Source organism: Barbatula barbatula (assembly GCF_947034865.1).
Source record: "Barbatula barbatula genome assembly, chromosome: 24".
Classification (NCBI taxonomy): Eukaryota; Metazoa; Chordata; class Actinopteri; order Cypriniformes; family Nemacheilidae; genus Barbatula; species Barbatula barbatula.
The window spans coordinates 4,394,293-4,420,613 of NC_136787.1; the positions used below are offsets into that span (position 1 = coordinate 4,394,293).

General features: G+C 40.3%; 3 protein-coding genes across 11 annotated transcripts in view; 1 reads left to right on the top strand and 2 right to left on the bottom strand.

Moving 5' to 3' along the window:
• Positions 1-389: 389 nt before the first annotated feature.
• On the top strand, positions 390-11,847 carry smc5 (structural maintenance of chromosomes 5). The gene is made up of 24 exons (XM_079447994.1): positions 390-629; positions 730-871; positions 4,089-4,141; positions 4,212-4,374; positions 4,477-4,611; positions 4,794-4,934; positions 5,448-5,609; positions 5,699-5,770; positions 6,646-6,901; positions 6,982-7,136; positions 7,212-7,325; positions 7,619-7,713; positions 7,806-7,938; positions 8,145-8,318; positions 8,422-8,591; positions 8,692-8,815; positions 9,059-9,181; positions 9,258-9,386; positions 9,460-9,555; positions 9,889-9,993; positions 10,115-10,234; positions 10,312-10,491; positions 11,069-11,164; positions 11,241-11,847. The coding sequence occupies exons 1-24, from the start codon at positions 484-486 to the stop codon at positions 11,373-11,375; spliced, it is 3,219 nt and encodes a 1,072-aa protein (XP_079304120.1). The 5' UTR covers positions 390-483; the 3' UTR covers positions 11,376-11,847.
• On the bottom strand, positions 11,713-20,080 carry zfand5b (zinc finger, AN1-type domain 5b). Of its 7 annotated transcripts, none has more exons than XM_079447999.1 (7): positions 19,933-20,036; positions 19,150-19,248; positions 14,973-15,037; positions 13,837-14,014; positions 13,545-13,751; positions 13,219-13,335; positions 11,730-13,133 (listed from the first exon to the last, which is right to left on the bottom strand). In XM_079447999.1, exons 3-7 carry the CDS (start codon positions 14,976-14,978, stop codon positions 12,985-12,987), a joined length of 657 nt encoding a protein of 218 aa, XP_079304125.1. In that variant the 5' UTR covers positions 14,979-15,037; positions 19,150-19,248; positions 19,933-20,036; the 3' UTR covers positions 11,730-12,984. The 7 variants fall into 7 exon arrangements, with proteins under 7 accessions (XP_079304127.1, XP_079304125.1, XP_079304124.1 ...); XM_079447995.1 differs by having other exon boundaries at positions 11,731-13,133; positions 13,545-13,754; positions 19,933-20,029; XM_079447998.1 differs by lacking the exon at positions 19,150-19,248 and having other exon boundaries at positions 19,933-20,031.
• Positions 20,081-21,962: 1,882 nt separating this feature from the next.
• Positions 21,963-26,321, bottom strand: part of erbin (erbb2 interacting protein) — a 61,689-nt gene continuing 57,330 nt past the window's right edge. For all 3 annotated transcript variants that reach the window (XM_079448425.1, XM_079448424.1, XM_079448423.1), the window contains 4 exons: positions 25,339-25,512; positions 24,770-24,862; positions 24,418-24,492; positions 21,963-24,336 (listed from right to left, as the gene is read on the bottom strand). In XM_079448425.1, coding sequence (XP_079304551.1) covers positions 24,229-24,336; positions 24,418-24,492; positions 24,770-24,862; positions 25,339-25,512 — 450 coding nt within the window. In that variant the 3' untranslated portion in view covers positions 21,963-24,228. The remainder of the gene's footprint in view (positions 24,337-24,417; positions 24,493-24,769; positions 24,863-25,338; positions 25,513-26,321) is intronic.

The following is a 26,321-nucleotide window of genomic DNA, read 5'->3' on the forward strand; positions in this document are numbered from 1 at the left end:
TTACTCACTCTCGGTTTGTTCCAAACCTGAACACATTTATTTATTCTGATGAACACAGAGAAAGATAATATCAGTAACCAAACACATCTCATCCCAATCGACTATCCTAGTATTTATTTCCCCTACAATGGCATTCAAATAGGGGATGAGATCTGTTTGGTTACTGACATTCTTCCAAATATCTTTCTCCGTGTTCATCAGAACAAAGACGTGTGAAGGGGTGAGTAAACGATGACAGAATTTTCATTTTCGGGTGAACTGTCCCTTTAAAACGTCCCCGAAACGTGAAGAGAGCCACTTTCCCTCCATCTAGCGCTGATTTCCAGAAACGACACAAGGCAGCAAAAACGGCAGACGTATAAAAGCCCTATCTGGCAACCCTGGAGGGTCATCACGTGACGTCCAATAGCCAATCACAGGACGACGTACCACAACACAGGCGCGAAATGAAAGTGACGTTCTAAACCAAACTTGAGGGAGAAAATGGACGCGCCGCAAAAGCGAAAACGCGTCAGTCACGGGATAACAAACTCAAAGCTGTTAAACAGTCAGCCGACTCCATCAACCGGCACTAATGACGAAGGTTTCGTGGAGGGGTCGATAGTTCGCATCGCTATGGACAACTTCCTGTAAGTGCTTAACTCGCTTACGTTAACGTAACTCTGTGTACTCTTGTGCGTGTACCGTACGTCAGTGAGATCGTGTTGTGATCCATATCGTTGGTTACAGCACGTATGACCACTCGGAGGTTTTCCCCGGACCCAAGCTGAACATGATAGTGGGAGCTAATGGCACAGGCAAGTCCAGCATAGTGTGCGCCATCTGCCTCGGTCTGGCAGGAAAAACAGCGGTGCTGGGCAGAGGAGACAAGGTGACCATCATTGGAGCTCATCGCTGAGACAATAAAACGCATGAAGTCCACCAGAGAGCCACGAGCGACCGTGACCGTTTCACTGCTGCCTGTTGTCAACAAAACTACTTCATTTCACACTCACGACACGGACACTGATCGCACTATACGATTCTTCACAATTACTCTTTTACAAAATGGGTTGAGAGAAATTAGAAATGAACAGCTGCCCTTTTATTCTATCTCAAATGCTGCACATGTCTTTGTAAAATTAATATTTTAGTTTAGTTTTACATTTATTGTCATTGCGAAATTTGACACAAACGAAAATTGACGTCTCTCGTAGAAAAACAAACAAACTTTATTCATCAAAGTAAATAATTTAAAAACAATAAAAATAGCTTAAAGTGTCTCGTGCATGTTGTTTAAACATGTCCGTTGTGAGTTCTTAAAGAGGCTGTGGGAGGACAGAGGCACGGGAGTAAAAACTATTTCTTAAATATATATTTTTTGATTTTATGTCAATTAAAACAAATCTAAACTGCTATTTTGAAACAAATTACAAATAGAATACAAAATGAATCATACAAAAATCTCTTTAAAATAAATAGACTAAAACTTTGTCTGTGATTTTTCTAGGATTTTTTACCTATAAGAAATAGAGATAGTTAATATACGGAAGTGTTTTGCTGTGAGCCGGTTGAGATGTTATTTGAATCGCAATACATGCTTTGAACAGCAGTGGCCGCTGCGTTTAATGCAAACTTGGAAAACGTGGATATGCTGATATAGAGAATGTAAAGCTGACGTCACACCCTATGTTGCATATTGCGCCGCCATCTTGGGAGGATAATACTTCGCTGCTTTTATTGTTTTTATATGTTGAATGTTGCGCCATCTTGGGAGGATAATACTTTGCTGCTATTAGTATTTTCATATGTTGAATGTTGCGCCATCTTGGGAGGATAATACTTCGCTGCTTTTATTGTGTTTATATGTTGAATGTTGCGCCATCTTGGGAGGATAATACTTTGCTGCTGTTAGTATTTTCATATGTTGAATGTTGCGCCGTCTTGGGAGGATAATACTTCGCTGCTGTTAGTATTTTGATATGTTGAATGTTGCGCCGTCTTTGGAGGATAATACTTTGCTGCTTTTATTGTTTTTATATGTTGAATGTTGCGCCGTCTTGGGAGGATAATACTTTGCTGCTTTTATTGTTTTTATATGTTGAATGTTGCGCCGTCTTGGGAGGATAATACTTCGCTGCTGTTAGTATTTTGATATGTTGAATGTTGCGCCGTCTTTGGAGGATAATACTTCGCTGCTGTTATTGTTTTTATATGTTGAATGTTGCGCCGTCTTGGGAGGATAATACTTCGCTGCTGTTATTGTTTTGATATGTTGAATGTTGCGCCGTCTTGGGAGGATAATACTTCGCTGCTGTTATTGTTTTGATATGTTGAATGTTGCGCCGTCTTTGGAGGATAATACTTTGCTGCTTTTATTGTTTTTATATGTTGAATGTTGCGCCGTCTTGGGAGGATAATACTTCGCTGCTGTTATTGTTTTGATATGTTGAATGTTGCGCCGTCTTGGGAGGATAATACTTCGCTGCTGTTATTGTTTTGATATGTTGAATGTTGCGCCGTCTTGGGAGGATAATACTTCGCTGCTGTTAGTATTTTGATATGTTGAATGTTGCTCCGTCTTTGGAGGATAATACTTTGCTGCTTTTATTGTTTTTATATGTTGAATGTTGCGCCATCTTGGGAGGATAATACTTTGCTGCTATTAGTATTTTCATATGTTGAATGTTGCGCCGTCTTGGGAGGATAATACTTTGCTGCTATTAGTATTTTCATATGTTGAATGTTGCGCCGTCTTGGGAGGATAATACTTCGCTGCTGTTAGTATTTTGATATGTTGAATGTTGCGCCGTCTTTGGAGGATAATACTTTGCTGCTTTTATTGTTTTTATATGTTGAATGTTGCGCCATCTTGGGAGGATAATACTTTGCTGCTGTTAGTATTTTCATATGTTGAATGTTGCGCCGTCTTGGGAGGATAATACTTCGCTGCTGTTAGTATTTTGATATGTTGAATGTTGCGCCGTCTTGGGAGGATAATACTTCGCTGCTGTTAGTATTTTCATATGTTGAATGTTGCGCCATCTTGGGAGGATAATACTTCGCTGCTTTTATTGTGTTTATATGTTGAATGTTGCGCCATCTTGGGAGGATAATACTTCGCTGCTGTTAGTATTTTGATATGTTGAATGTTGCCCGTCTTGGGAGGATAATACTTCGCTGCTGTTAGTATTTTGATATGTTGAATGTTGCCCGTCTTGGGAGGATAATACTTCGCTGCTGTTAGTATTTTGATATGTTGAATGTTGCGCCATCTTGGGAGGATAATACTTTGCTGCCGTTATTATATTATTATTATTATTATAGGATGGCTGCATGTGTGTTCAATGCAGTGGTTTGTTTTTCTTGTTTGATTAGGAAATATAATTTTGGTAGACTTTGGTAGTTTGGTCTTGCTGTTTTAAAAACTGAAGTAGACACGTTATTATTATCCTCCCAAGATGGCGGCGCAATATGCAACATAGGGCGTGACGTCTGCTTCACATTCTCTATATCAGCATATCCACGTTTTCCAAGTTTGCAGTAAACACAGCGGCTCCTGCTGTTCAAAACATGTATTGTGACTCAAATAAGATCTCAACCCGCTTGAATCGGCACATATTATCAACCGACTCACAGCAAAACACTTCCAGAGACATTACAATGCATTCAGCACATCCACAAATGCACACATCACTTCACAGATGCATTCAACAGATCCACACGTGCGCACATGCAAATACTTTTTACTTAAATGCTGTTTGCATGACAAAGCACAGCTTTGCATTGATAGCTCAAAGGGATAGTTCACCCAAAAAATACAAATTCTGTCAATCCAAGTCATCGTTTCTGTCATTTCAACCTATAAGGCTTTCTTTCTCCCGCGGAACACAAAAAAAGATATAAAAGAAAATGTCGAAATTATAATAAAGGTAACGAAAGAATATATTTTGAAGAATGTAAGTAAGCGAACAATGGCGGTACCCATATACTTGCATTGGTTTTGTCTATAATAGAAGCGAATGGGTACCGCCATTGTTCGCTTACTTACATTCTTCAAAATATATTCTTTCGAGCAGATATGTAATAGAGATGTGTTTCTTCATCAGGTTGGTCTGTATGTGAAGCGAGGATGTCATAGAGGAAAGGTTGAGATTGAGCTGTAAGTACAACATTCCAAATGTTTTGCTCCAAGATCTTGGAGAAACTGTCTGAAGCATCTGAACTTTCAGGTACAGAGAATGTGGAAACCTGATAATCACCAGAGAGATCCAGGTTGAGAACAACCAGTCGACGTGGACGATCAATAAAAAGCACGCCAGTCAGAAGGCCGTGGAGGAGGCTGTGAGAGAGCTGCATATTCAGGTTGGAAACTTGTGTCAGTTCTTACCACAGGTGAGGTGCTTTTCTTGTTGCCAAATGTCATCTACGTCAAGTCCTGGTGTTTTATAAAAACAGCGGAACGCTTCATGCTTTGTTTTTTATTTGGTGTCACAGGAGAAAGTTGGTGAGTTCGCTAAGATGAGCAAGATCGAGCTTCTTGAAGCCACTGAGAAATCCGTCGGCCCACCAGAAATGTACGAGTTCCACTGCGAGCTCAAGACGTTTCGCAGCAAAGAGAGGGAACTGGAGGTAAATGTTTTTCTTGGTTTGAAACACTGTTTCTGTATACAAAGCCAACGTTTGGGGTAATCCACTGCAAACTTTCATTTATTTCTCTCTCCAAACTGTCATGGAACATACAATAGAGTTGTATACACTTTTTCCTTGTCGTCTTTATGACCAGACATGTCGTGATTGTGTGTCTTCTACAGAACACGTGTAAGGAGAAAGCCAACTTTCTAGAGAAGACCAGACAGAGAAACGAGAGGAACAAACTGGATGTGGAGCGCTACTACATGAAGAAAAGACACTTGGACAGGATCCAGATGCTGGAGAAGAAGAAACCATGGGTGGTGAGTAGGAATGCAAACAAGTTAACCCGCGGTTTATTGGCACCTCGGTTTTTAGCGACGTTGGGTTTGGTTCTGATGGCTTGGCATATTGAAGTATTTGTTATTATTCTATGATTATGTGACGGGAACAGTTACAAGTTAAGAACACTAAAAACATTTTATTGCCATTCTCTTTATTTGACTTGACTTATTGTATTCTCTTTAAGGAAAAATCTATAGTCTATATGCATAAACAAGGGAATTTTAGCACAGTTTACACTTAACAAACCAAAGTTAGTTAACTGTTTCAGGTTAATAATTGATCTGAAATATCACTGCTCTTCAACGCTCGACCAGCATCACAAGCGCCCCTAACTTTATTAGATATTTAGTCAGAGTGAGCCGTTTATCTATCTCGGCATGCAAATATGCAGATGTATATGCAGTAATATGCTGTAATAAAGCGCACGGAAATGATGATATAAACTAAATTATTGTGTTACCTGTTCATTCACCTTTATATCCTTTGTGCAGGAGTATGAAACGGCACGTAAGAAGCTTGAGGGAGTAAAGAAGGAGAGAGACGAAATGAAAACAACGCTCAAATCACTGAAAGAAGCTCAGGAGCCGCTGCTCAGAAAGATTCGCGCGGTGGAGAGTCAGCTGCAGCCCATTGAACAGCAGATGAAGGAGAAGGTAAGCACATCACAAACCCTTCAGCGCGTTACCAAAATAATGTTTTGCTGGTGTTGTTTTTCAGTTACTAAGATAACCTCTGTTTTCAGACTAACGGCATCAAAGATGCGTCACAGAAGTGTAAGCAGAAGCAGGATCGGCTTGAGTCGAAGAACAAAGTGGTATGTGCAAAGTTGACCCAGTAGATTATACTGTAGTGTACAGAACAGGATATACACAATGTGTCTCTTGAATACAAGAGTTTAAAAGAGTTTTTCACTATAAAATAAAATGTCACCGTAATTCACTCAGCCACATGTCATACAAAATTTTAAAAAGTTAATTTGTACTGTTGGAAACAAATTGAGGCCTTTCAGGAAAGGTTTCCACGGTTCGTCGCCAAATCATGCACTTCAAGGAGCTCTAAACGACACCAGCCGATCAATAAGGGTGTTGTATAGTAAAACGATTGGTCATTTTCCAAGAAGACGAAAAAATCATATACTTTCTAAAAATAAAAATATGGCTTTCTCTGGCTCCAGGATGCGCTACACAACTTCTGTATTACGAAATCACGCTGGAAAGTTCACACGTGATGTAGATTTCAAAAGATTTAAACATCCCTGATATGCACATGAACTGACCATTTAAAATAATAATAATGTGTCATTCAACATCCAAGAACTTTTGAATGGTCTTCTTTGTCCACACTCGTAAACACTGGGTTGGAACAATCTGACTTTTCCAACCAGATTGTAATGCGTGAAGTCGTGGACTCTCTACATGGAGGCACTCAAAAGCCCAAATTCTTTCAACGAAAGTATTAAGCGTGGGTGAGTGAATTATCATGACATTTTGTATTTCATAGTGTACTGCTCCTTTAAGTGAGTGCATGAAAGTTTCTTTAAATAAATAACACTGAATTTAAAGTATTTCTCATACTGAGGGTTTGGTTTGTGAGCATGAATCATCACTGCAAAACTTCTGCACAGAGCATTTTCTTGACATACCACTCGACGGTATAAAATACAGATTGGTTTGTTGTGATAATTGCTAGGTTGATGACATCAGACAGGAACTTAGTCTGAAGCAGACAGAAGAGGCAGACCGGCAGAAGCGCATCGGACACACAGTTCTCATGATCAAAGACCTGCAGAAGGAACTTCAGAACATTGGCAGTCAGGAGGACGTCACGCCTCAGATCGAGGCCATCAATGTGGATCTAAAGAACATTCAGGAAGCAAAGGCCCAGCTGGAAATCGAACACTTAGACAAGCGCAGAGATAAGGATGAAGCCTTTGGAGAACGTAACCGTAAGGTTTCAAAATACTCGGCTTAGCAGATATTTATGTCTCAGTCTTGTGGTCATATTTATTTGGTTGGTCTGTTAAAGGTTTGCAGAATCGAATGAGGAGTCTAGATGACACGATGAGGATGAAAGAAGAGAAGCTGCGCACCCGCTTCCGTGACACGTACACCGCTCTCATGTGGCTGAGAAAGAACCGGCATCTCTTTAGAGGCAATGTCTATGAGCCCATGATGCTGGTGGTAAGAGAGGAGCCACTCGCTCACAGTTCTCAGAGTGCGTTCAAGCAGATCCCACTGACTGTCTCATGTTTGTAGATAAACGTACGTGATCCACGGTACGCCAGATATGTTGAGAGCCACATTCCCCTCAACGACTTGAGAGCTTTCGTCTTCCAGAAGCAAGAGGACATGGAGACGTTCATGACTGAGGTTTGTGGCCGAGCATAGAGCAATAAATGACACTTTCCATGAAACGGAGAGACAGCTCAAGTTTAGTTTCATTTTTTTTTTGTGAGGTGTACAGCATAGTCCAAATGCAGCGTTAAACTTTGAAAGGTTATATTTTAATTAAACATGATCAAACAATTATAATAAAGGTAACGGTTTTTAAATAATGCCAATATATGGTTTAGCAGTGGTTGCAAAATAATCGATAACAAAAAAATGTAATGAATAGTTTATCATGCTGAATACGAAAATCACATTATTTGTTTTTCTCTCAGGTGCGAGACGCACAGAATTTAAGAGTTAACAGTGTGATCGCTCCTACGGAGTCGTGCTCGGATCGGCTGCCATCACGACCACTCGACACGTTAAAGTAACGTGAAGCTATTTGACCAGTTATTATCCCTCATTCTGTATGGTTTTCTTAACACGTAGGATGTGCTAGTGATTGATTTGTTTTTTCAGGCGTTATGGCTTCTTCTCATACCTCCGTGAGCTGTTCGACGCTCCTGAGGAGGTTATGAGTTACCTTTGTCATCAGTACCGCGTTAACGATGTGCCGGTGGGAACCGAGACCACCAAAAACAACATAGAAAAGGTATGGTTTCCCTTAACACGGATTTTAAAGCCGGAAGGTTTTCTGTAGATCTTCGAGGTCACATCAGGAAACAAAATTTCCAACTGGAGGAACCAAATTTGATTGATCGATGTCCGTTATGTGATCAGATTTTCAGTAAAGTTTGGACAGATGGACTAAGTGTTAGCTTAATAAACCTAAATGTTAAATGTATGTGTTTTTCTCAGGTGATTAGCGAGGCACGGCTGAGGATTATCTACACCGCTGAGGAGAAGTACACAGTGAAGACCTCCTCTTACTCTAATAACGTGATCTCCAGTAACTCCGCCCTACGCCCCTCTCAGTTCCTCACTATGGCAATAGATACTGAAGAGAAACGACAACTGGAGGAGAATCTGAGGGTGAGAGATGGCCATCAGTCACCTTGTTTGCTTTCGACTCCATTTTATAAAGCTCTGACATGCTAAATGTTTTCATAAAAAACCTTTGACCTGTTGTCCACAGGCAGCTGAAGAGCGGGTTATGGTTTCTGATGAGAAAATCAAAGCCATTCGTGAGGAACTGACTACTCTGAGTCGCCGCGATAATGAGCTGCGTGCTAAAAAGAAGCAACTGTCTGACCTTAAAGGCAAGAAGAGAAACCTGGAGCAGAAGATCAGCACAAAACAGGACAGGTGCCTGCTACCAAACCACACCTGATCTCACTGTCTCTCTCAACTTGCACATCATTCTTAGCTTTTCTTTAACTGGATTCTGTTGGTTATTTTTGTGTAGCTTGAGGCAGATGGAACAGAACAAGATCAACTTGCAGGCAGTCGAAGAGGAAACCAATTCAAAGATCTCTGCTGTAAACAATGAGAAACTGGCCATAATGGCCGAGTATCTGAGTCACATGAAGGTGTGTTTCCTGCAGACTCGTTTCACAAACCCTCCATCCGCAGCACGAGTGCATAGAGCTTTTATTACAATATTGTTAACGCTTGTCAACCACACTGCAGCTCTATGTAAAAAAATTGCAATTTCTTAAACCGTGGGTGAGAAGTTCTGTCTGTTATTCTCTGGTGCCTCCGAGTCAGTAAGTTATTGGAAGCAGTGTATTTCCTGAATGCTTTGTTTCTTACTGCTCTATGTGGTTGTGCAGACGAAGGCCAAGCTGAGTATGGAGAAGGTGTATTTGGCTCTTCAGAGCGCAGGTCTCGCTGCCGAGAAAACCAAACTGGAGACGGACTGCAGAGACAGTTCTGCGGAGCTCAAGAGAGCTGAGGTGAGAGACACAAGTCACTCAAGGTCCTGGGTTCAGTGGAACGGCTGATAAAATGTCATTTGTTTGTGCTGTGCAGCAAGCATATACCAAGCTGGATCAGGTGAAGACCAACCTGTTGGCCACGTGTAAGCTCCTGATGAGGAGGGCAAGTGAGATCTGCAACATGACTCCTGGAGAGACGGCTGTCCCAGAAGAATTACATGCAGTCAGTGACAAACCCAAAGACACCTCATCAAACGTCTTTTGTTCGTTATTTAACATCAATATTCATATTTTAGGCATTCAGCCAGTTGCCGGACACTCTGGATGAGATTGATGCCATGTTGAATGAGGAGAAGACCAGAGCCGAGTGCTTCACTGGTCTCAGTGATAATGTAAGACAAGAACTACACATAATAGATGAGCCTGTTGATGCTTTGTAAAAATTCTGTCAGCCTTTACACGCCCTCTTGTCACTTCAAACCTGTTTTCAAAAGATATTTTGAAAAATGTGGGTAACAGAACAGCACAGCCGCCCCATTGACTTTTTTTGTAACCAATGCAAGGGAAAGGGGCTGTTTACAACATTCATCCAAATATCTTCTTGTGTTCTGCGGTAGAGGGCGAGTAAATGATGACCGAATTTTCATTCTGAAGGTGAGCTTGCTCCCCTCTGCCTTGTCTTTTAATTTCTCCCTTTTGTGTGTGCTGTTCATCTTCACTTTAAGGTGGTGGAGGAATATAACCAGCGTGAGCAGGAGATTAAGAACATGGAGAAGGAGCTAGATGAGAAGACCAATGCACTAAACACTTACAGACAAAACATCGCTGAGGTGAGTCCAGACAGTCTGAAGCGTCTCACGTGAATGTTTACTATACAGTGGCCATAAAATGGTGTGGTTCCCACGTACCCCTGTATTTGGTGATTTTGGTCTATATAACCGTGTCCGTCAGGCTAAGGAGCGCTGGCTGAATCCTCTGAAGCTGTTGGTTGAGCAGATCAACGAGAGGTTCAGTGATTTCTTCCGATCAATGCAGTGTGCTGGAGAGGTGGATCTTCACTCCGAGAATGTCGTGAGTATTTACACGCCTTTTTTACATGGCTTTTTGTTATGACTTATAGATTTCATTGCTGTATTTGTGCGCTTCAGGAGGAGTATGATAAGTACGGCATTCGCATCCGCGTGAAGTTTCGCAGTAGCACTCAGTTGCACGAGCTCACCCCTCACCACCAGAGCGGAGGAGAGCGCAGTGTGTCCACTATGTTGTACCTCATGGCCCTGCAGGAGCTCAACCGCTGTCCCTTTAGAGTGGTCGATGAGATCAATCAGGTAATGCACTTGCACCCAGAGTAACTGTGTGTTCAGACCAAGCGCGGATGAAGCGTTAAGCGCGAGTGATTTACATGTTAAGTCAATGCAAAGATGCGATAGATGCGCTTGCGGCGGGATTCGTGCGAATGAGGCGTATAGAGTGTTATTCGCCTGAGTTGAAAAAAAATCTGAATTTTGGCGAAAATTCGAGCCGCGTTAACCAATCAGGAGCCTGCAATCTAGTAGTGACGTGCTTATGACATAGCGAGTGGAGGCAGAAATCTGAAACAACAATGAAGGACTGCGCCTCTTAAGGATCCAGACACGGTGCCATACGAGTCTATATGTCTATCTTGAGCCTTCCATAGCACATAATGCGCAGCTACCCTCTCAACAAATCCATGTCCGCCATTAGACGAGAGCCGCCTGGCAGAAGCCCCTCCCATGACGCAAATAAAATCCAAATGTTCAAGCGTCCAACTACTCGCGAATAGCGCGTTTTATTCACGCAAGTCGCGCTTGGTCTGAACACACAGTAAGGGATTGTGGAGGATCATATATATTCACTTTTTAACATGTATTGTGTTATGAATAGGGTATGGATCCTGTGAACGAGAGACGAGTGTTCGACATTGTTGTGAGGACAGCATGCGGCATAAATACATCACAGTATTTCTTCATCACGCCCAAGGTAGGTTTTGGCCAATTATGGTGTGATCGTGCTGTCAGGGAGGAGTTGGTTTCATTGAACCATTCTGTGTGTTTAGCTTCTGCAGAACCTGCAGTACGCAGAGGAGATGACCATTCTGTGTGTGCACAATGGACCCTACATGCTGCCGCCCAATAAATGGAACACCAAAGCCTTCATCAGGCGAGCCAAACGTCACCAACTCGTTCATTAATAACATATAGTGGTGTTGTTCACTCTGGACTGTGTTTATTACTTGTTGAGCTATGCTGAGTATAGCTTAGGTTGTTTTTGTTGATTAAAGTAGTTTTTCCCAGAATGTTCGCTTAACTGGTTTTAAGTTTGAGCTGTGTTCACTGCAGGACTGCATTTATTATTTAAACAAGCTGTGGATGTGTTGAGTATCGCTTAAGTTGTTTGTTTACATTTTTTATTTTCATCGTCTTGAGCCAAAAATTATTTAAGCTGAAGCTGTTCAGTGTAAATGTTTTGTGTAGGATAATAAACATTGAGCTTATGGCTCGAGACAATAGCTATAAATGTTACAGAAATAAAACCGGACGCGTTTTAATATCTCTGTACATAATTTTATTTACATGATACAATTTCGCAGTAATGTTGGGTAACAAGATTATATGTGCAATACATATAATAAATAAAGATGGTTTGTACAAACTTGCATAACTAAAATCAAAACCGATGGTTAGTTTTACTATGTAAACTCACTAAACTAAACAAACAGCACTGTGCAGCCAGACCCAAAACAGAAAACGGACTGAGCCTCGTAAAAAAAGAAAAGTTTTGCTTGGATACATACTCGCATTTCACACTAACACACAATACTCAAGCATACTAATGGAACTGATTAAATGACAAAAACAATACCATTTCTCTTACCTGCATTTAAAGAATGTGACAATCTACAATACTATTGAAAAGAGATTCACACACAAAAACCCCCAAACATTAAGTGAATTACGGAGCAAAAAATTGACTGACTTCAAAATAGTTCACTAACCATGCAAAACACCCATTTAAAAATCCAACTGCTGGAACAGAAACCACATTTTAAAAAATGGTGCCTTACAACGCAACATAAAAATCTATTTAAGTTCACTGAAAGGATCATGGGAGAACGAAATCATCGTTTCACATGGTCAAAATGTTTAACCACAGTCGTATCATGGAAGTAGTTGCTCAAAACTGATCAAGCGGTCTGGTCTGGCTGCATCGAACCATCTGAATGGGATAATATATTTTTCACATAGTCGGTCAACGGTTTAAATGTTTTTTTCACATAGTTGAAAGAACAAAGATCACTCCAACAGCCTGATAATTGATGTCGATCGATGCTCGAGCAGAAAACGTCACTGATAAATGTCGAAAGGCTGACGTGAAGGAGCATTTCTACCCAGAGGAAAGAGCATCCATTTGCTACATGAGCCAGCCATGCACTGTTGCTCCAACGCCGCTCAGGGCAGAGTGGTAACAATCTTGAGTCCCGCATCCCAAACGCAATCACAAAAGTAAATGTGTTGGAGGCTGAGTGTCACACAACAATCGGACTCCAATTTACAGCCACTCGCCCACTAAGAAACGGATCTGGCAAGATACCTCGAACATTCTTTTTCTTTTCCCTATTTGTTTTAGCTCAAGATGAAACAACAGAAATGAAATAGAACGATGGAAACAAAGTTGGCTCATGCATTGGCTTAGAAAGATGACTCTTTTCCCATACTGTAATTTAAAAAAACTAGTCTTTAGAATCACATGTCAAGTGCGAGTCCTTTTATCTGATCTCTCGCAAAATCAAGGTGCAAGATTTATATTCTCTGAATCTTATCGGCAACCACGACGGGATTCTCTTTGCGGATCTTGGCTGCAGCCTCCGCCTTGTAGTCGTAGGGGCAGTTGTGTTTGTCCGAGTAACGGTGAAGTCCACAGAAAAGATTCCCACAGCGACAGTCGAACCCTGACGAATAAAAATATTAGCACCTTTTCACATGAACTAAAAATGCGTGCCGGGTGAGAAGTACTTCATGGGTTATTTCGCTCACCTGTCAGGCCGACCTTCTTGCGACACATAAAACATCTGTTCCTCTTGGGCTTGGTGGCCTCTGGCATCTTTGCTTCGTCGCTTGGAGATGCGGTGGATGCGGTTGGCTGAGTAACAACTGAAAAGACATTCACAGAAATCACAACCATGCAAATAAAACATCTCAATCATCTTCCACGGAAGGAAATTCATTTTGGTAGAAAAGCAATTATTATTGTATTAATAAAAGATTAACTTTGGTTTATTTCTGATAAAACAATTTAATGATGTGCAATGAATAAAACACAGACTTCCTGGTACTAAGAGGTCAATAGAGCAACAGGACACCTGGTTCAGGAAGTTCTAGTTTTGGAGAGGCCGCCTCCTCTTCACAGGAAATGCTCATCTCTGTCATCTGTTGCGTAACCGGAAGAGCGGAGGCCGAGGAGCTGTTGGGCGACTCGGCACTAGCAGCTGAAGAATTGCTTAGCGTTGCTTCAATGATCTGAATGGCTGAGGCTTCGGAGGTCACACTGCCAGTTACGCCGCTGGAACCTGCTGAAACAAAAATATCCCGTCATAGAAAGATCTTATGAACCAATCATCCATGAACAGACAGGTGGAGTTTGCGCTCACGTACCCATTGAGCTAATGGGACTGACACCCCCGTTGTTTTGTCTTGTCAAGTGGTCCTTGTAGCATACCGAGCACATGCCATTGGTCCTAGGGTTGCCATAGAAACCACAGCCGGTGGCACAGAGCATGGGCACGGGACTCTGGTTGGTCTCCTGGGCCATCTCTCTGAAATCAGGCAAATCCTAGAAAACAAAAAACCAGAGGGTTTACGTTTAAGACCAAGAAAAAAAGAACGTAAACTGAATTTGTTGTTTGGTTATCACATGACTATTTCAGGGAAAAGCAGTCTTTGTGTAGGAATTTGAGCCCACATAATAAACCGCATATCAGATGACTTCGAAAAGTAACGGCCAGATTTGACATCACATCTGCAGCACGATGATGCGTCTCAACACTTAAGGTTTCTTCAAATCCTGATTGTCTGAAATGTTTTTTAAAGGAAGAGCGGCTGTTCTCTCAACTGATCTCAGATTATATCGAACCCGTGGGTCACACATCTGAACACTTCTCTTGGCGTCTGTTTTGCGTGCGCCTGGCACCTAATTCAATCATGTGAACTCGCACCACACAGATCATGTGTAATTGGTTCACAACCAGACTGCACTGTGTAGCTTAAACCTGCAAGACGGCCTAAAAACAACCAGTTTGCCTGCCCAGTATCACAAAGTCAACAACAATAAAATAATGTTCTATAACAAATCCTATAGTACGAAGACAATCACAAGTGAACTTCAGTAATGTAAAATATATACAGAAGTCTTTTACAGTATCAGTAAGCCCACCAAAAACTGCTGTCATGGGTTTAAGCCCATCACATTTTCAGGCTATTCCACTGCTAGAACACGACAAATCCACGACAGAAAATTTCATATTTTGACTTGCATATTTATGTTTTTTGTATAACATGTTTTTTTTTCGTCTCTTCATTCATTTTTAAATAAATGTTTGAAAGATTAGAATAGTTTATGAATGAAGTCAAATCGAGACATCCGACATTTATTGAACTGTGAACACACGGCAGAATCCTCCCTCAAGCATTTGCAAACAAGCGGTTTCCGTCGAAAACAAATGAACTCAAAGACAAACCAAAGCTTACACGGTAAACACAACACAGAAATAAGCAAATAGAACACCAAATACCTGCATGATACATGAAAGGGATATAGTCTTCCTTATCACTCATTCAAGTCCATTGAAGAAACCAACTTGAAACGACACAAAACTCAGATTTGTCACCTGCTTGCAGGAACTGAAAATTCTGTACAGTCAGCAATAACATACACCAGCCAGTACTTCAAAATAAAAGTACCACAACCACTGACAGAAAATCAACAGATAACAAATACAACTTGTATATATTTAGTTTCTCAAAATCACTTTAGAAATGAAGACAAAATAAACAGTCCCACCAGATGAGAACCTTAATGTGGGATTTCTCTACACACAGTAGTGGTCTTGTCACTGGTAAACACTTCAGCATTTCAATGAAAAACATTTATATTACTAACCACTTAGATTTCACATTTCAGTTTCGAGCAGAGAAATAACTTTTATGTTCTCATCTTTCGAGCAACACAAACTTTTATGGGTTTGCCTTTTTTGTCAAATGTGGTATAACCATTACAAAACGATCATCTAACTTACTGCTCAATAAAAAAGAATCTAGAAAACTAGGATATGTGCAGTAGGTTTAGTGTTTTTGATGTTTGCTTCCATATCAAGTGAAATATTTCCTCGTTGTGACGATCCTTCCACGTAAACAAAGAACCAGTAGTGTTTTGATCAGTAACCTTTTCTCATATTGAACATAATATACTACATCTATAATGGCATAGATAAATGTACATAAACAATTATTAAGCAAGGCACAGAGAAAAAAACAGATGCCACGAACAAATAAATTACAAATACTCTAAAAGGGAAAAGAAAGAAATCAGGGATGTTTGCTAAGTAACCTGACAAAGCGTCATCTATAGACCACTTCAGATGACGTAATCACTGCTCGTCCAGAAGAACTTCTTGTTTTACAACACAAACATTTGACATTTCTAAATAAAACAACAGAATATTTATCATCAATTTAAGATGTAACAACTATAACAGAAGTGCTTCTGGACCAGCGTTTACATCTTACAAGTGGTCTACAGATGAGCTTTCCACATTCACTTTCTATGCGATCCGACCAGTAAACTTAGACTAGGTGACAAATCAATAATTATGACAAGTCATAATCGCGATCCTGAATATTTAACACGATTTACTCCTTAACCTTAAAACTACATTGAATTTAACTGAAAAATTAAAAGGTTTTATTTTCTGAGTTTAAAAGCGAAGAAACAGCACTGCAGAACCACTGTAAAGGAAAGGTGTGCGATGTGGATTTATACTACAGGAAGAGAGGATCCTTGCTAAATGGAATGCAGCACAATAAGAGTTTACCTCGATTATTTAGGCCACACTTGACCATTAAGATTTTTGCCCTAACGTAGACTAGTAGTGCCAGACCCTGCTTTCCAATTCACCTACTTATAATATGCCCTTATAGTAGGTACTGTTTGTGTTGGAATAGCACTTGTGTTTATTTGAGAGATTGCACACGGGACATACTAACAGGAAGCGGAAGTGGTCGTTATTGCCTAGACAAACATTGTGGCCAATAACGGTCACACCTTAATGGAAAGAGCAGCTGTATTTTGATGTGTTTATTCAATACTTTGCATGTAATGTTTACTGTATACTTACATTTGTTAATTAAGTGACGCATCAGTTATTTAATGTATTAATGCCGTGGAGCGCCACTAAACCCTCTGCTCGCAGTGAGTAATATTAGCCGTCAGAGAGTGCATCACTGTGCACTTTTGACTATCTACCGAAGTAGTAGACCATGCGGGAATCTTTAGAATACACTTTTCAACATACGACGATTTGAGACATACGAATTCTACTTTTGAATACTATTAGGACAGATAGTCAGCTGATTGAATCACAGGGTGATGGTGACGGGAACTTGATACGGATGTTTGAATCTCATTCAGCGAAATGAATACATTTCGTTCTTTTGCCCATATAGACGCCCACCGAGTCAAAGTTGTTCGTTCTTTTGTCACGTGACTGTACCGGAAACAGAAATGATTCAGTCATCTCCAGAGTCTTCGAGTTGTTTGTTCTTGTGTCACGTGATATGACAGATGCACGTATTATGAATTACATGCAAACATAACTTATTTCCTAACAAATATGCATGCAGTTAGTTTTTAACTCTTGCTTTTGATGCATTTCTGCAGTGTTGTGCAGTGTTGTGCATTATTGCAGGTCTAAGTGACTCAAAGTTGTTAGAGCTTTACAGGTTGCTTTTTCAAACTAAAGTCTCATGCATTTAGCAAAGTGTATAATAGGCAATAATATCATTTAAATGTGCAATTATTTAATAACAGACATCAAATGTGTAATATATGCATTAGACATCATAAACACTGACTATTGTTTATTTTTTGCCGGCGCGGTTCTTAAGATAAATAAAATCACAGAAAGAAATCCACAAGAAACATTTATTAATATACTAACAGAAAAAAAGGACGTGACTGATCATTTTATAATTTGTCCTACCTATAATATAACACATACAACATGCATCACTGGCTGATGATCATGGAAGCGGTCACGTAACGTTAAAGACCCTCTGACCCAGACTCCGCCACAGGCTCCATAAGTTTGCTGAAGGACTCTGTTCTTCTCCAGTGTCATCGGGTCCAACAATTTCTCTTTCTGATGTAAAAGAACGAACGCCTCGGTGAACTAATCATTTCTGTTTCTGGTACAATGTTGCACATGCGCGGTCAACAAAATGAGTGAACCATTCTCCGAGACAACTCGCTACACTCGAGTAATGTCAAAGATGAATCGTTCATGAGCGAGGCATCCCTATAGACTGACATCCATCCCCTGGGCTGCGTCCGAAATCGCATACTGTGCTAGTACGCAGTGAATTTGAAAAAGTAGGTACCTATCGGCCGTACAACAGTTCATTCTATATAGTGGGAGAATGAATAGTTTTCGGACACACTGCGTACGCCATGTTTTACGATCATGTGACCCGTATGCTCTTTGACCTATGACGCATAAACAACAACAACCTACACTAGGCGCTCTCATTAATTTCAGAAAACTTAAGGCCATTTTTTATTTACTTTTCGCTCCGCTCCCGCGGCATCATGGGATACATAAACGTCCAGCATCCCCCGTCTCGGCGGAAGTAGTAGACCATTCGGGTATTTCTCACCTACTGACATACTATATAGCAGGCGAAAACGAGTACGAACCACGAATAGTATGCAAGTAGGCGATTTCGGACGAATCCCCGGTCTGTTGCCCTCGATGATCCTACAGCTCAAGCAAACATTGGAATCGTTCGATCAATGACACTAAACCCCACTGCATGCCGGGAGGGGGCACTCACCGAGCGTTTAAGAGCTTCTGTTTCCGAGTAAACACGAGATTGCAGCAGTCCCCTCCACGTCAGAGGTTTTCCCCGTAAAACCCCGCGTCACGTGTCGACGAGCTGCCCCTTTAATCGCGTCGTTTACGGGCTCAGGTGGACGACGGGATTAGTTTTGTGTCACAAGGGTGCAACGTGACGTGCTGCTCCGCCATACGAACAACAGCGTGTTCCGAGTATAAGCTATAAATACCTCCATTACATCATAGCTTTCTAGTAGACCCCCCTTCCCCTCCCCGCGTGGGCTTTAAAGCGAGCTGTGTATGTTTTGATGAAGCCAAACATGGAAGTTGCCCTCGAGACGAGGCTGTTTTACCAACCGATTCACGTGCGACTGCACATTTATCACGGTGTGCTCGACGCAAACCCATCGCATAAAGTGCAAAACAAAGAACTAGCCGATAACCATGTTGGATAGTCAAACTGTATTGAGCTCATAGGTGAAAACAAAGCATGAAATAAGTCACAAAACAAGCTTTAAGTGTGTCACGCGATGCTAGCGTGCCCCCGTTTCAATGCACCAACACGACCGACGTGTAAAACACGTAAAACCGTACAATATGAAAACGTGTATTACTGTACATGTGTTACTAGGAAAACATACGTTGCGTTTTATACAGGTTATGTAAATATGTCACAATATACAAGGCCTCGTTGAGAAATGCACTGAGTCATGCTAATACTAGCAGCGTGGCTAATCACATGCACTTGTAAGGCACAGAAAACACCGAAATACAACATCAACAACACTTCACGCTCGTTCAACATCGTTAACGTTCATATTGTAGTAAAGACAAGATCATAGACATTTATCTGATTTACATTCGGGTCATGGTAAATGCTTTGTGCGATCCTTTGTTTTAAACACTTTTCCTGTTTGGGAAGCACAAGCCCTGGTAATAACATAACATTATGATCCACCTGCAAAACACAAATAAGGGACACAACCTTTATCATAAAACAGCTTTTGTGAGACAAATATTGAGAAAATACGTTTTACAGTCAACTATTCAAAGCCGAACCGACGCTACCGTTCACTGGCTTTTGCTTCGGTCATGATCTTATCAACGCGGGATGTTAGAAGGCAAGACTCGGGGTGCATCGATGACATTAAAAACACTTTACATTTGAAACAAGCTAAATAGCACGACGAGTAAACGCTATCGGAGCGAACGCGTGACGTTACAGCTAACGTTAACTGGAACGAATGATCATTTCCGACCGTGAAAAAAGCGTATCTGTTAACGAACAAAGCAAACAGCGTGCGAGCTAGAAAATATAAACACATAAAGCCATTTCAAGTGCTTCTCGCCATCATATGTCGGCTTTCGGATGGAAACAAACAACAGGCTAATCGCACTAGCTAAATGCTATCACCAGCTAACAACCGTATTTGGTTCAACTCGCCGCAAGTTTACCAAGTTCATTCTTTTACACCAAACAAATGACACTTTACGTCACATTACACTCACTTAGGCATGACTATATAACCACATTAATCGTTCTAGCTGGTTCATTAACTAATAGCTGGATCTTTTTTTAAGATTTAAAGACGTTAGCGTGACCGTTTAACGCGTTTTGATGGGGTAGGTTAGCTTCACTTACCTTATGTATGAAAAAGAGAAGCTCCCAAAGTAAAGAGACAATAGAAAAAGAAACCCTTGGCGGCGGCCTGTGACGTTTGTCCGCTGATGCGTATTTCGGTCTGTTTTTTGGCTGCCGTCTGATGGTTTTCTTTAATAGAGGACGTGACGTCATCGACGCGGACACGCCCACGAGGCGGGACTACCTGCACCAGTCATAACAAGTTTACTGTACGAAAACAACCTTCTGCCCAGTAGCAACCCATGTAGTGCTGTGGAATTTGGCAGTAGGAAGACGGTTTTTAGAGAATATTAATGCTTTGTTAGGGTTTTAGAGGTACTTCTAAACAGCTGTATTAAGTCTTTTTCCTAACAGAACATCTTATCAATATCTGTTTGTGATAGTGGAAGACAACAATCTTTATGTGGACACTCTCTGTACAGTACATTGGTTTCCCAAAGGTTATTTTTACATCAGCAGCTCTTGTATCGGATGTCACCACCCGGCGATCTGCTGACCCAGAGAGCATCCAGGACTTTAGATCTTTCTGAAGGACACGTTGATTCATTTAACCATCCCATCTTGATCAAAGTATGACAGACAATGGCAGATACCACGTTGAGCAGTCCAGACAGCATGTAGATTCAAACAGCGTGCAAATGACTGAAGATCCGTTTTATTGCAAACCTCTACATGACTTATGGTTTGGGCTTTAAAGATCGTGCTCGAGTCACCGCACCCGACCGCATCTCTGTTGATCTATTTCTATACTTATTTGGGGAAATGGAATTAACATTCAGATATTTTGAAACTGGAAACCGCAATAACCCGTAAAGCTTTTTTCATGTAAACAAGAACACAATGAAATGAATGCAGGATGTCTTTTTTATTTTGAAATAACCGCGTGTTTGTTTTGAAACCACTCATATTTTGCTCCCAGGTTATATATAGAAGTGGAATCTGACAGCAGACGGACTCCCAGTTCATGTGAAAAACACTACCGCTTTATGATTCCAAAGCGTATTCAAAAGAAGAACTTAACCCTTTACTAAACACGAATATATGAAGAGTTTGCTTCCGAAATGAAACCTCAGTTTATGTTATAGTGCAAGTTATCTGTTTTTTTGTTATAATGGGTTAAATAAATAAAAAGTCATGATATTAATTGGAATGCACAATAAGAAAATATGATTTTTGAAAATAAAAAAGATATAACTTCAAACTCTTCATATATTTTACATACCAAACGTATCTTGTATAAAGAGAGGCTGTCATTACTATAACCTGGTGTGACCATATACTTCTGTTTTGACTTCCGGTTGAATTATTCATTCTAATCTAATCAGTGTAATCAATTTAGGGGAAAATAAAGGACTTGCCTAAAGAAATGAAATGATCAAAGAAATGAAAACCCACTTTACTTAAGCCACACTTTGTAATAATCAACATTGATCAATGACTCAGATTACTGACTGTTGTGTTCTGTAGATTGTTTGTAATTGGAATTGTGCATTAACCAGAATCAAATATCATAAACAGATGTGACAAACTCGCATTAGGGCAATGGGCAGCATTTTTACCACGACCAGCTTCTGGGGTTATTCTTGGAAAACCAAAAAACAGGGTTTCTCTTTTGTTAAAGTTTCCGTGAACCGTAAATTACGATCGTTTTTACTTAAGTACTTTTACGCATTTCCGTGTGAACTATAATTTTGATTGATACCAACAGTGAGCGATTTCCTCTGCGATTTGATTGGATGTATAAAAACAGTCGTTGCATTTTGAAATGAAGCTGGCAGCAGACTGACAGTTGAAGGGGAGGAGTTAGCAGATTCTACACCCAAGCCTACCTAATACATGTCATCTAGGATGGATAGTCATTACAGGACAGAAGTGCATTTTCAGATTTGAACTAAAGATTATGAGGGCACACGGTTTTTTAAAAGAGAATGACCCTCATTGATAAACTATTTACAATAAACGCTGTCATTGTAATTTTTTATTTCACTGGGACTTTAAATTTGTCATGTTGAAACAGATAAACACACAGCTTTTTTGAAAGAGCATTAGTTGATTTATTCTCTCCACAGGACACCATGGAAAGTAAAAGTATTTACAAAATTTGGAATGTTGAATAAATGCATACCAATCATTTTAAGAGTAGCTGCTTCCAGAGAAACCTTTCACATAACTATACATTAAAAGGGCTGCGCCTGTGATGCAAATTATTGCTGATTTGAAAGACAATCACTAATGCCATGAATAAATCATAAACCTTTTAAAAAAGTATTTACATTTCGATTAGTAATCTCAAAGTCAAGGTGTACTAAATAAATTAAAGATGGGACAGTAAAAAACAACCTTTTTGAAATGAGTCTGTGCAGACAAAACAAAAAGCATGACAGTCCCAACTACACTAGAATGTTTCGTTAAAAAAGGCATCCACAAAAATAACTGTTTTGTGACATCACAATCATTTCACAGTAAAATTTAGGGGCATAGTTTGGTTTTTTTTCAACACACAGTGGCAAATGCACTTGCAACTGCAGAAAAATAAAAATGGCTACTAACAAACCAGGGGCTCGGTGTCGATATTAATTCAAATGCAAAAAAAAAAGTCTTGAGGTCTTATAGAAGTGGTGACAGTGCTCTTCACATCCATTAAAATTGTGGGTTTGTCACATTGTCAGTATATGTTAATCTGATTTCATTTAGCGCTCCAGTTTAGCGGAGAATCAATACAGTGTCGAACAATCAAAGGAGGGATTTCATGCAAATAAGCAAAGTACAAGTTAGTCATTCTCCTCGACGTGTTTACACATAGCAAAAAAACGTTCACGGCCTTTAAACTTAACTACTTCATCAAATACAAACATTACAATTATCATTTTACAAAGCTGTGCCGCATCACCTAATCTTTTACATATCAGCTGATGTCATTGTATTCATATACACTGGTGATGATCCTCTTCGTAGGGTTTTTCAGAAACAGCAGTGCAATCGCTCACGGAGAAGGACACGTCGAGACATTCATTCGCACATTATTCAGACTTCACGAATATTTTTTATCTCCAAAACATTTGAAATGTCATTTCCTACATTTTCATCTTCAAAAGATTTGTACAATATAAAATGCTGTATCAATTCAGAAATACTAAACGGGATTTTCGCTCGTATAAAAAACGCAACCGACTGCATCCAGCGAATGGAATTAAATGACTTTCTATTGCTCTTTCGCCCACTGGGTCATATGTCAGCCTGTTAAGGCCACTGAATATGCGGTGGAACGGTGAGTATTGCTCTGGGTCGGACAGTTCAGGGTCTATGGCACTTGACATGACGTTTCCTCGGCCCACCGTGGACAACCTTAAAGCAAACGTCTGCAAATCTAAAAAACAACAACATTCTTTAAAGAATAAAACCGTTTCCATAAAACCAAAAACGTACAACTTTCGGAGTGTGAACATTAGTTTGGTGGGCATTAGAATAGGATGGTCGTTTTAAGGTCCAAGCCAAACTGCTAGAACTTTAGGAAGAAGTCCCTTTCCTTCTGCGCCAGCAGTTCTGTGCCACAGTGTCCCAACATGCTTTGGTTCAGATAGCTTGCACCACTTTCAGTTTCAACGTCCAATGTCTTTTTTTTGTTGACGTCTCTTCTCTTTCACAATCCCTATTGAAGTTCTTCACGGTGTTCCCACGATTCACGTACAGAGATCATTTCAGCGCATCCTTAAAAGATTGCATCTGAGCAAAGGTTAGAGGATCGCAATGGATAGAAGTCGAGTAGATAACAGCCGATGACATTAAGCAGTGAGCTTGTCATTCAGATGGGTAATGTTATCCTACCAACAAAACAAATGTCACCAATCCAATTCTACATTCATTTCCACAATAAGCACGTAGCATTGTCTTCTTGCTCAGAATCTCACACAGATCATGAAAGTGGTTTTAAAATCTTTAAAACGAAAAATAAAAAACGAGTGAGCGATGTGATAGAGAGCCCTGCCCTCACAGGGTCAGCTACACCTAACATCCCACTGTAGCTCTATGCAGGTTGTTTTTTAAAAAAATTCTTAAAATTAAAAACGATCTTTACAAAAAGCACAGGTTTTCATATTGGTTGGACTACACCAACAGGCTAACCCACAGTGAAAGCGTAAATCTTTAAGACGCATCCTTCCAGGCATTTGTCCATCTCCCACTTGACGCAGTGGTTCTGCCCCTTTAACCGATGATCCACAGCCGCCCGTTTCCATCAGACTGAATATAAAGCACTCCTCTGGGTACAAAAATAAGACGGTGCACATTCAGTTTCATCTATGCTGCCATCTCTCGAATGATGATCAGGTCGACTGTGCTGGGGAAGGTCTTCAGGAGGGAAACTGCATTTCCGTGGTCGACGTTAACGAAACTGTACCCGTTTGCCTGCGGTGAATACAATCGATGAGATCATTCGCTCATTCAGGTAAGCAAAACGATTAATACTGAAAGCGATGAAGACATTACCTGGATGATTTTATCTCCAGGTTGAAGGAGCTTTGAAGCAGGTCCTTCTGACTGAACCCTCGTCACAAATATACCCTGAAGAAACAAAAGTGCAGTTCAGTCATGTAATACATTTTCTTTTCCTGTATCACTTAGCATCATATTTTATTGTGAAACTAGCTACGCAGACCTCGCTTGCTCTCCTGTGTTTGACATGATGGAAATTTGACAGGGATGATTCTTTTTTTTAGCAAACATCAATTAGCAATATTATTTTTTGGTAACTTCCCCAAACGTGGTCACACAAACACTGTTTCTCAAGTGGCAAAATGCTAAAGTCATTGGTTTAAAATAGAAAAGAAGAAGTGCATACGTTGTCGTCTGGGCGGAAGGGATTTCCACGGCCACCGATTCCACCTGATATGCTAAAACCCAACTCGGGGTTCTTCTCGATCATCACGTGGAGCTGAAAACACATAACAGACATTTTTAACACATTAGTCATGACACAGTCATCATATAAACCCATAAGAATCCAGACCCATTTCTACTTCTAGGAAAATGACGGTGGATACGACAAGACCAAATAGACCACATTTCTGGAAGTATTTATTAACATTGGATGTTAATTTCTCAATCAAGATCTTGATTTTCCTTTTTATTCCATAACAATAAAAAGAAGTGGTTGGGTAGGCATTAATGCTTTTTATTTATATATAATGTCTTTCCTTTATTGATCTATTATTAATTCTAGTTTTAGTTCCTTTTAATTATAAACTATGAAAAGCTGCTTTGCAATGATAAAAATTGCGAAAAGCCGTATATAAACAAAACTGAACTGGCATATTTTTTCAACAAACAACACATATTTGCCCTTTCCCGTGCATTTAGTAACATATATCAAGAAGTGTCAATGGCAAGTTATTTAATGTTGGTGTCTACCTCTTGCTGCAGCATGTCATGGGACGCCCGTGGAGGGCCCGGGGGCTGCTGGGATACTTTAAGCATCAGGTAGTCTATGAGCTGCTCTCTGGAGGGGTGACGAGCCATTGGTGACTGACCGCAGCTCATGGGAGATCTCGCCGGAGGACACATTTGTCCATTCATCAAAGGCACCTGATAAAGAAGCACCAAAACCATCAGGGGCGACATACAGACCGGTCAATATCATGACACGTGTCGTAACCGTCAACAAACAACCAATTTAAAGTATAAATAAAATGATCATATGTTATTTCCTCAAGCCTAAACCTTAGTCCTTACATACAAGGTCAGACACAGCCTGTTTAAAGATAGCTGTAGATTCATGTGGAGAGATCTTTGAAAGGAAGCTTTTCTATCTGCTACTTAAATTGAGGTAGAGACAAAATTATTGGCCTTTTTAATGACAGCCAAAGGAAGATTTGTAAAACAGCCACTAAAATGTCAACTGACCCGTGAATGCATTTTTTGGACACCAGGAGGCGTAAAGTTACCAGGAAACGATTTTAGACAAAAAAGTGAAAATCCTTTTGATCAAGGACCCATCCTGCCCAAGTAATAAGATACTTCGTTGTCTTTGGTCAACTTTAATAGTGCCTTTCTTAAATGTCAAGGAAAAATGCATTATCTTCTATTTTACAGACACAAAGTCCGAGAGCCAAATGAGAGAAAACATGTTTTGGCGATGGTAACTTCAAAGCTAACTGTACACTGCATGAACTGCCCATAAAGTCAATAATTGTTTTGTAAAGGATAAAATATGATCCATTTTGCGTTCTCCAAGTGCACTTAAGCCAGTTTTATGGCTGATCAATTCTCAATTCACTCATTGACGTGTTTATTTCTGTTGGTTGTAAGGATATGCTCGGATTGTGTTGTGTTAGAACAGGGGTTTACAAACTACTTGATGCCAGGGACCCCCAAATAAGATGAAGCTTTTATAA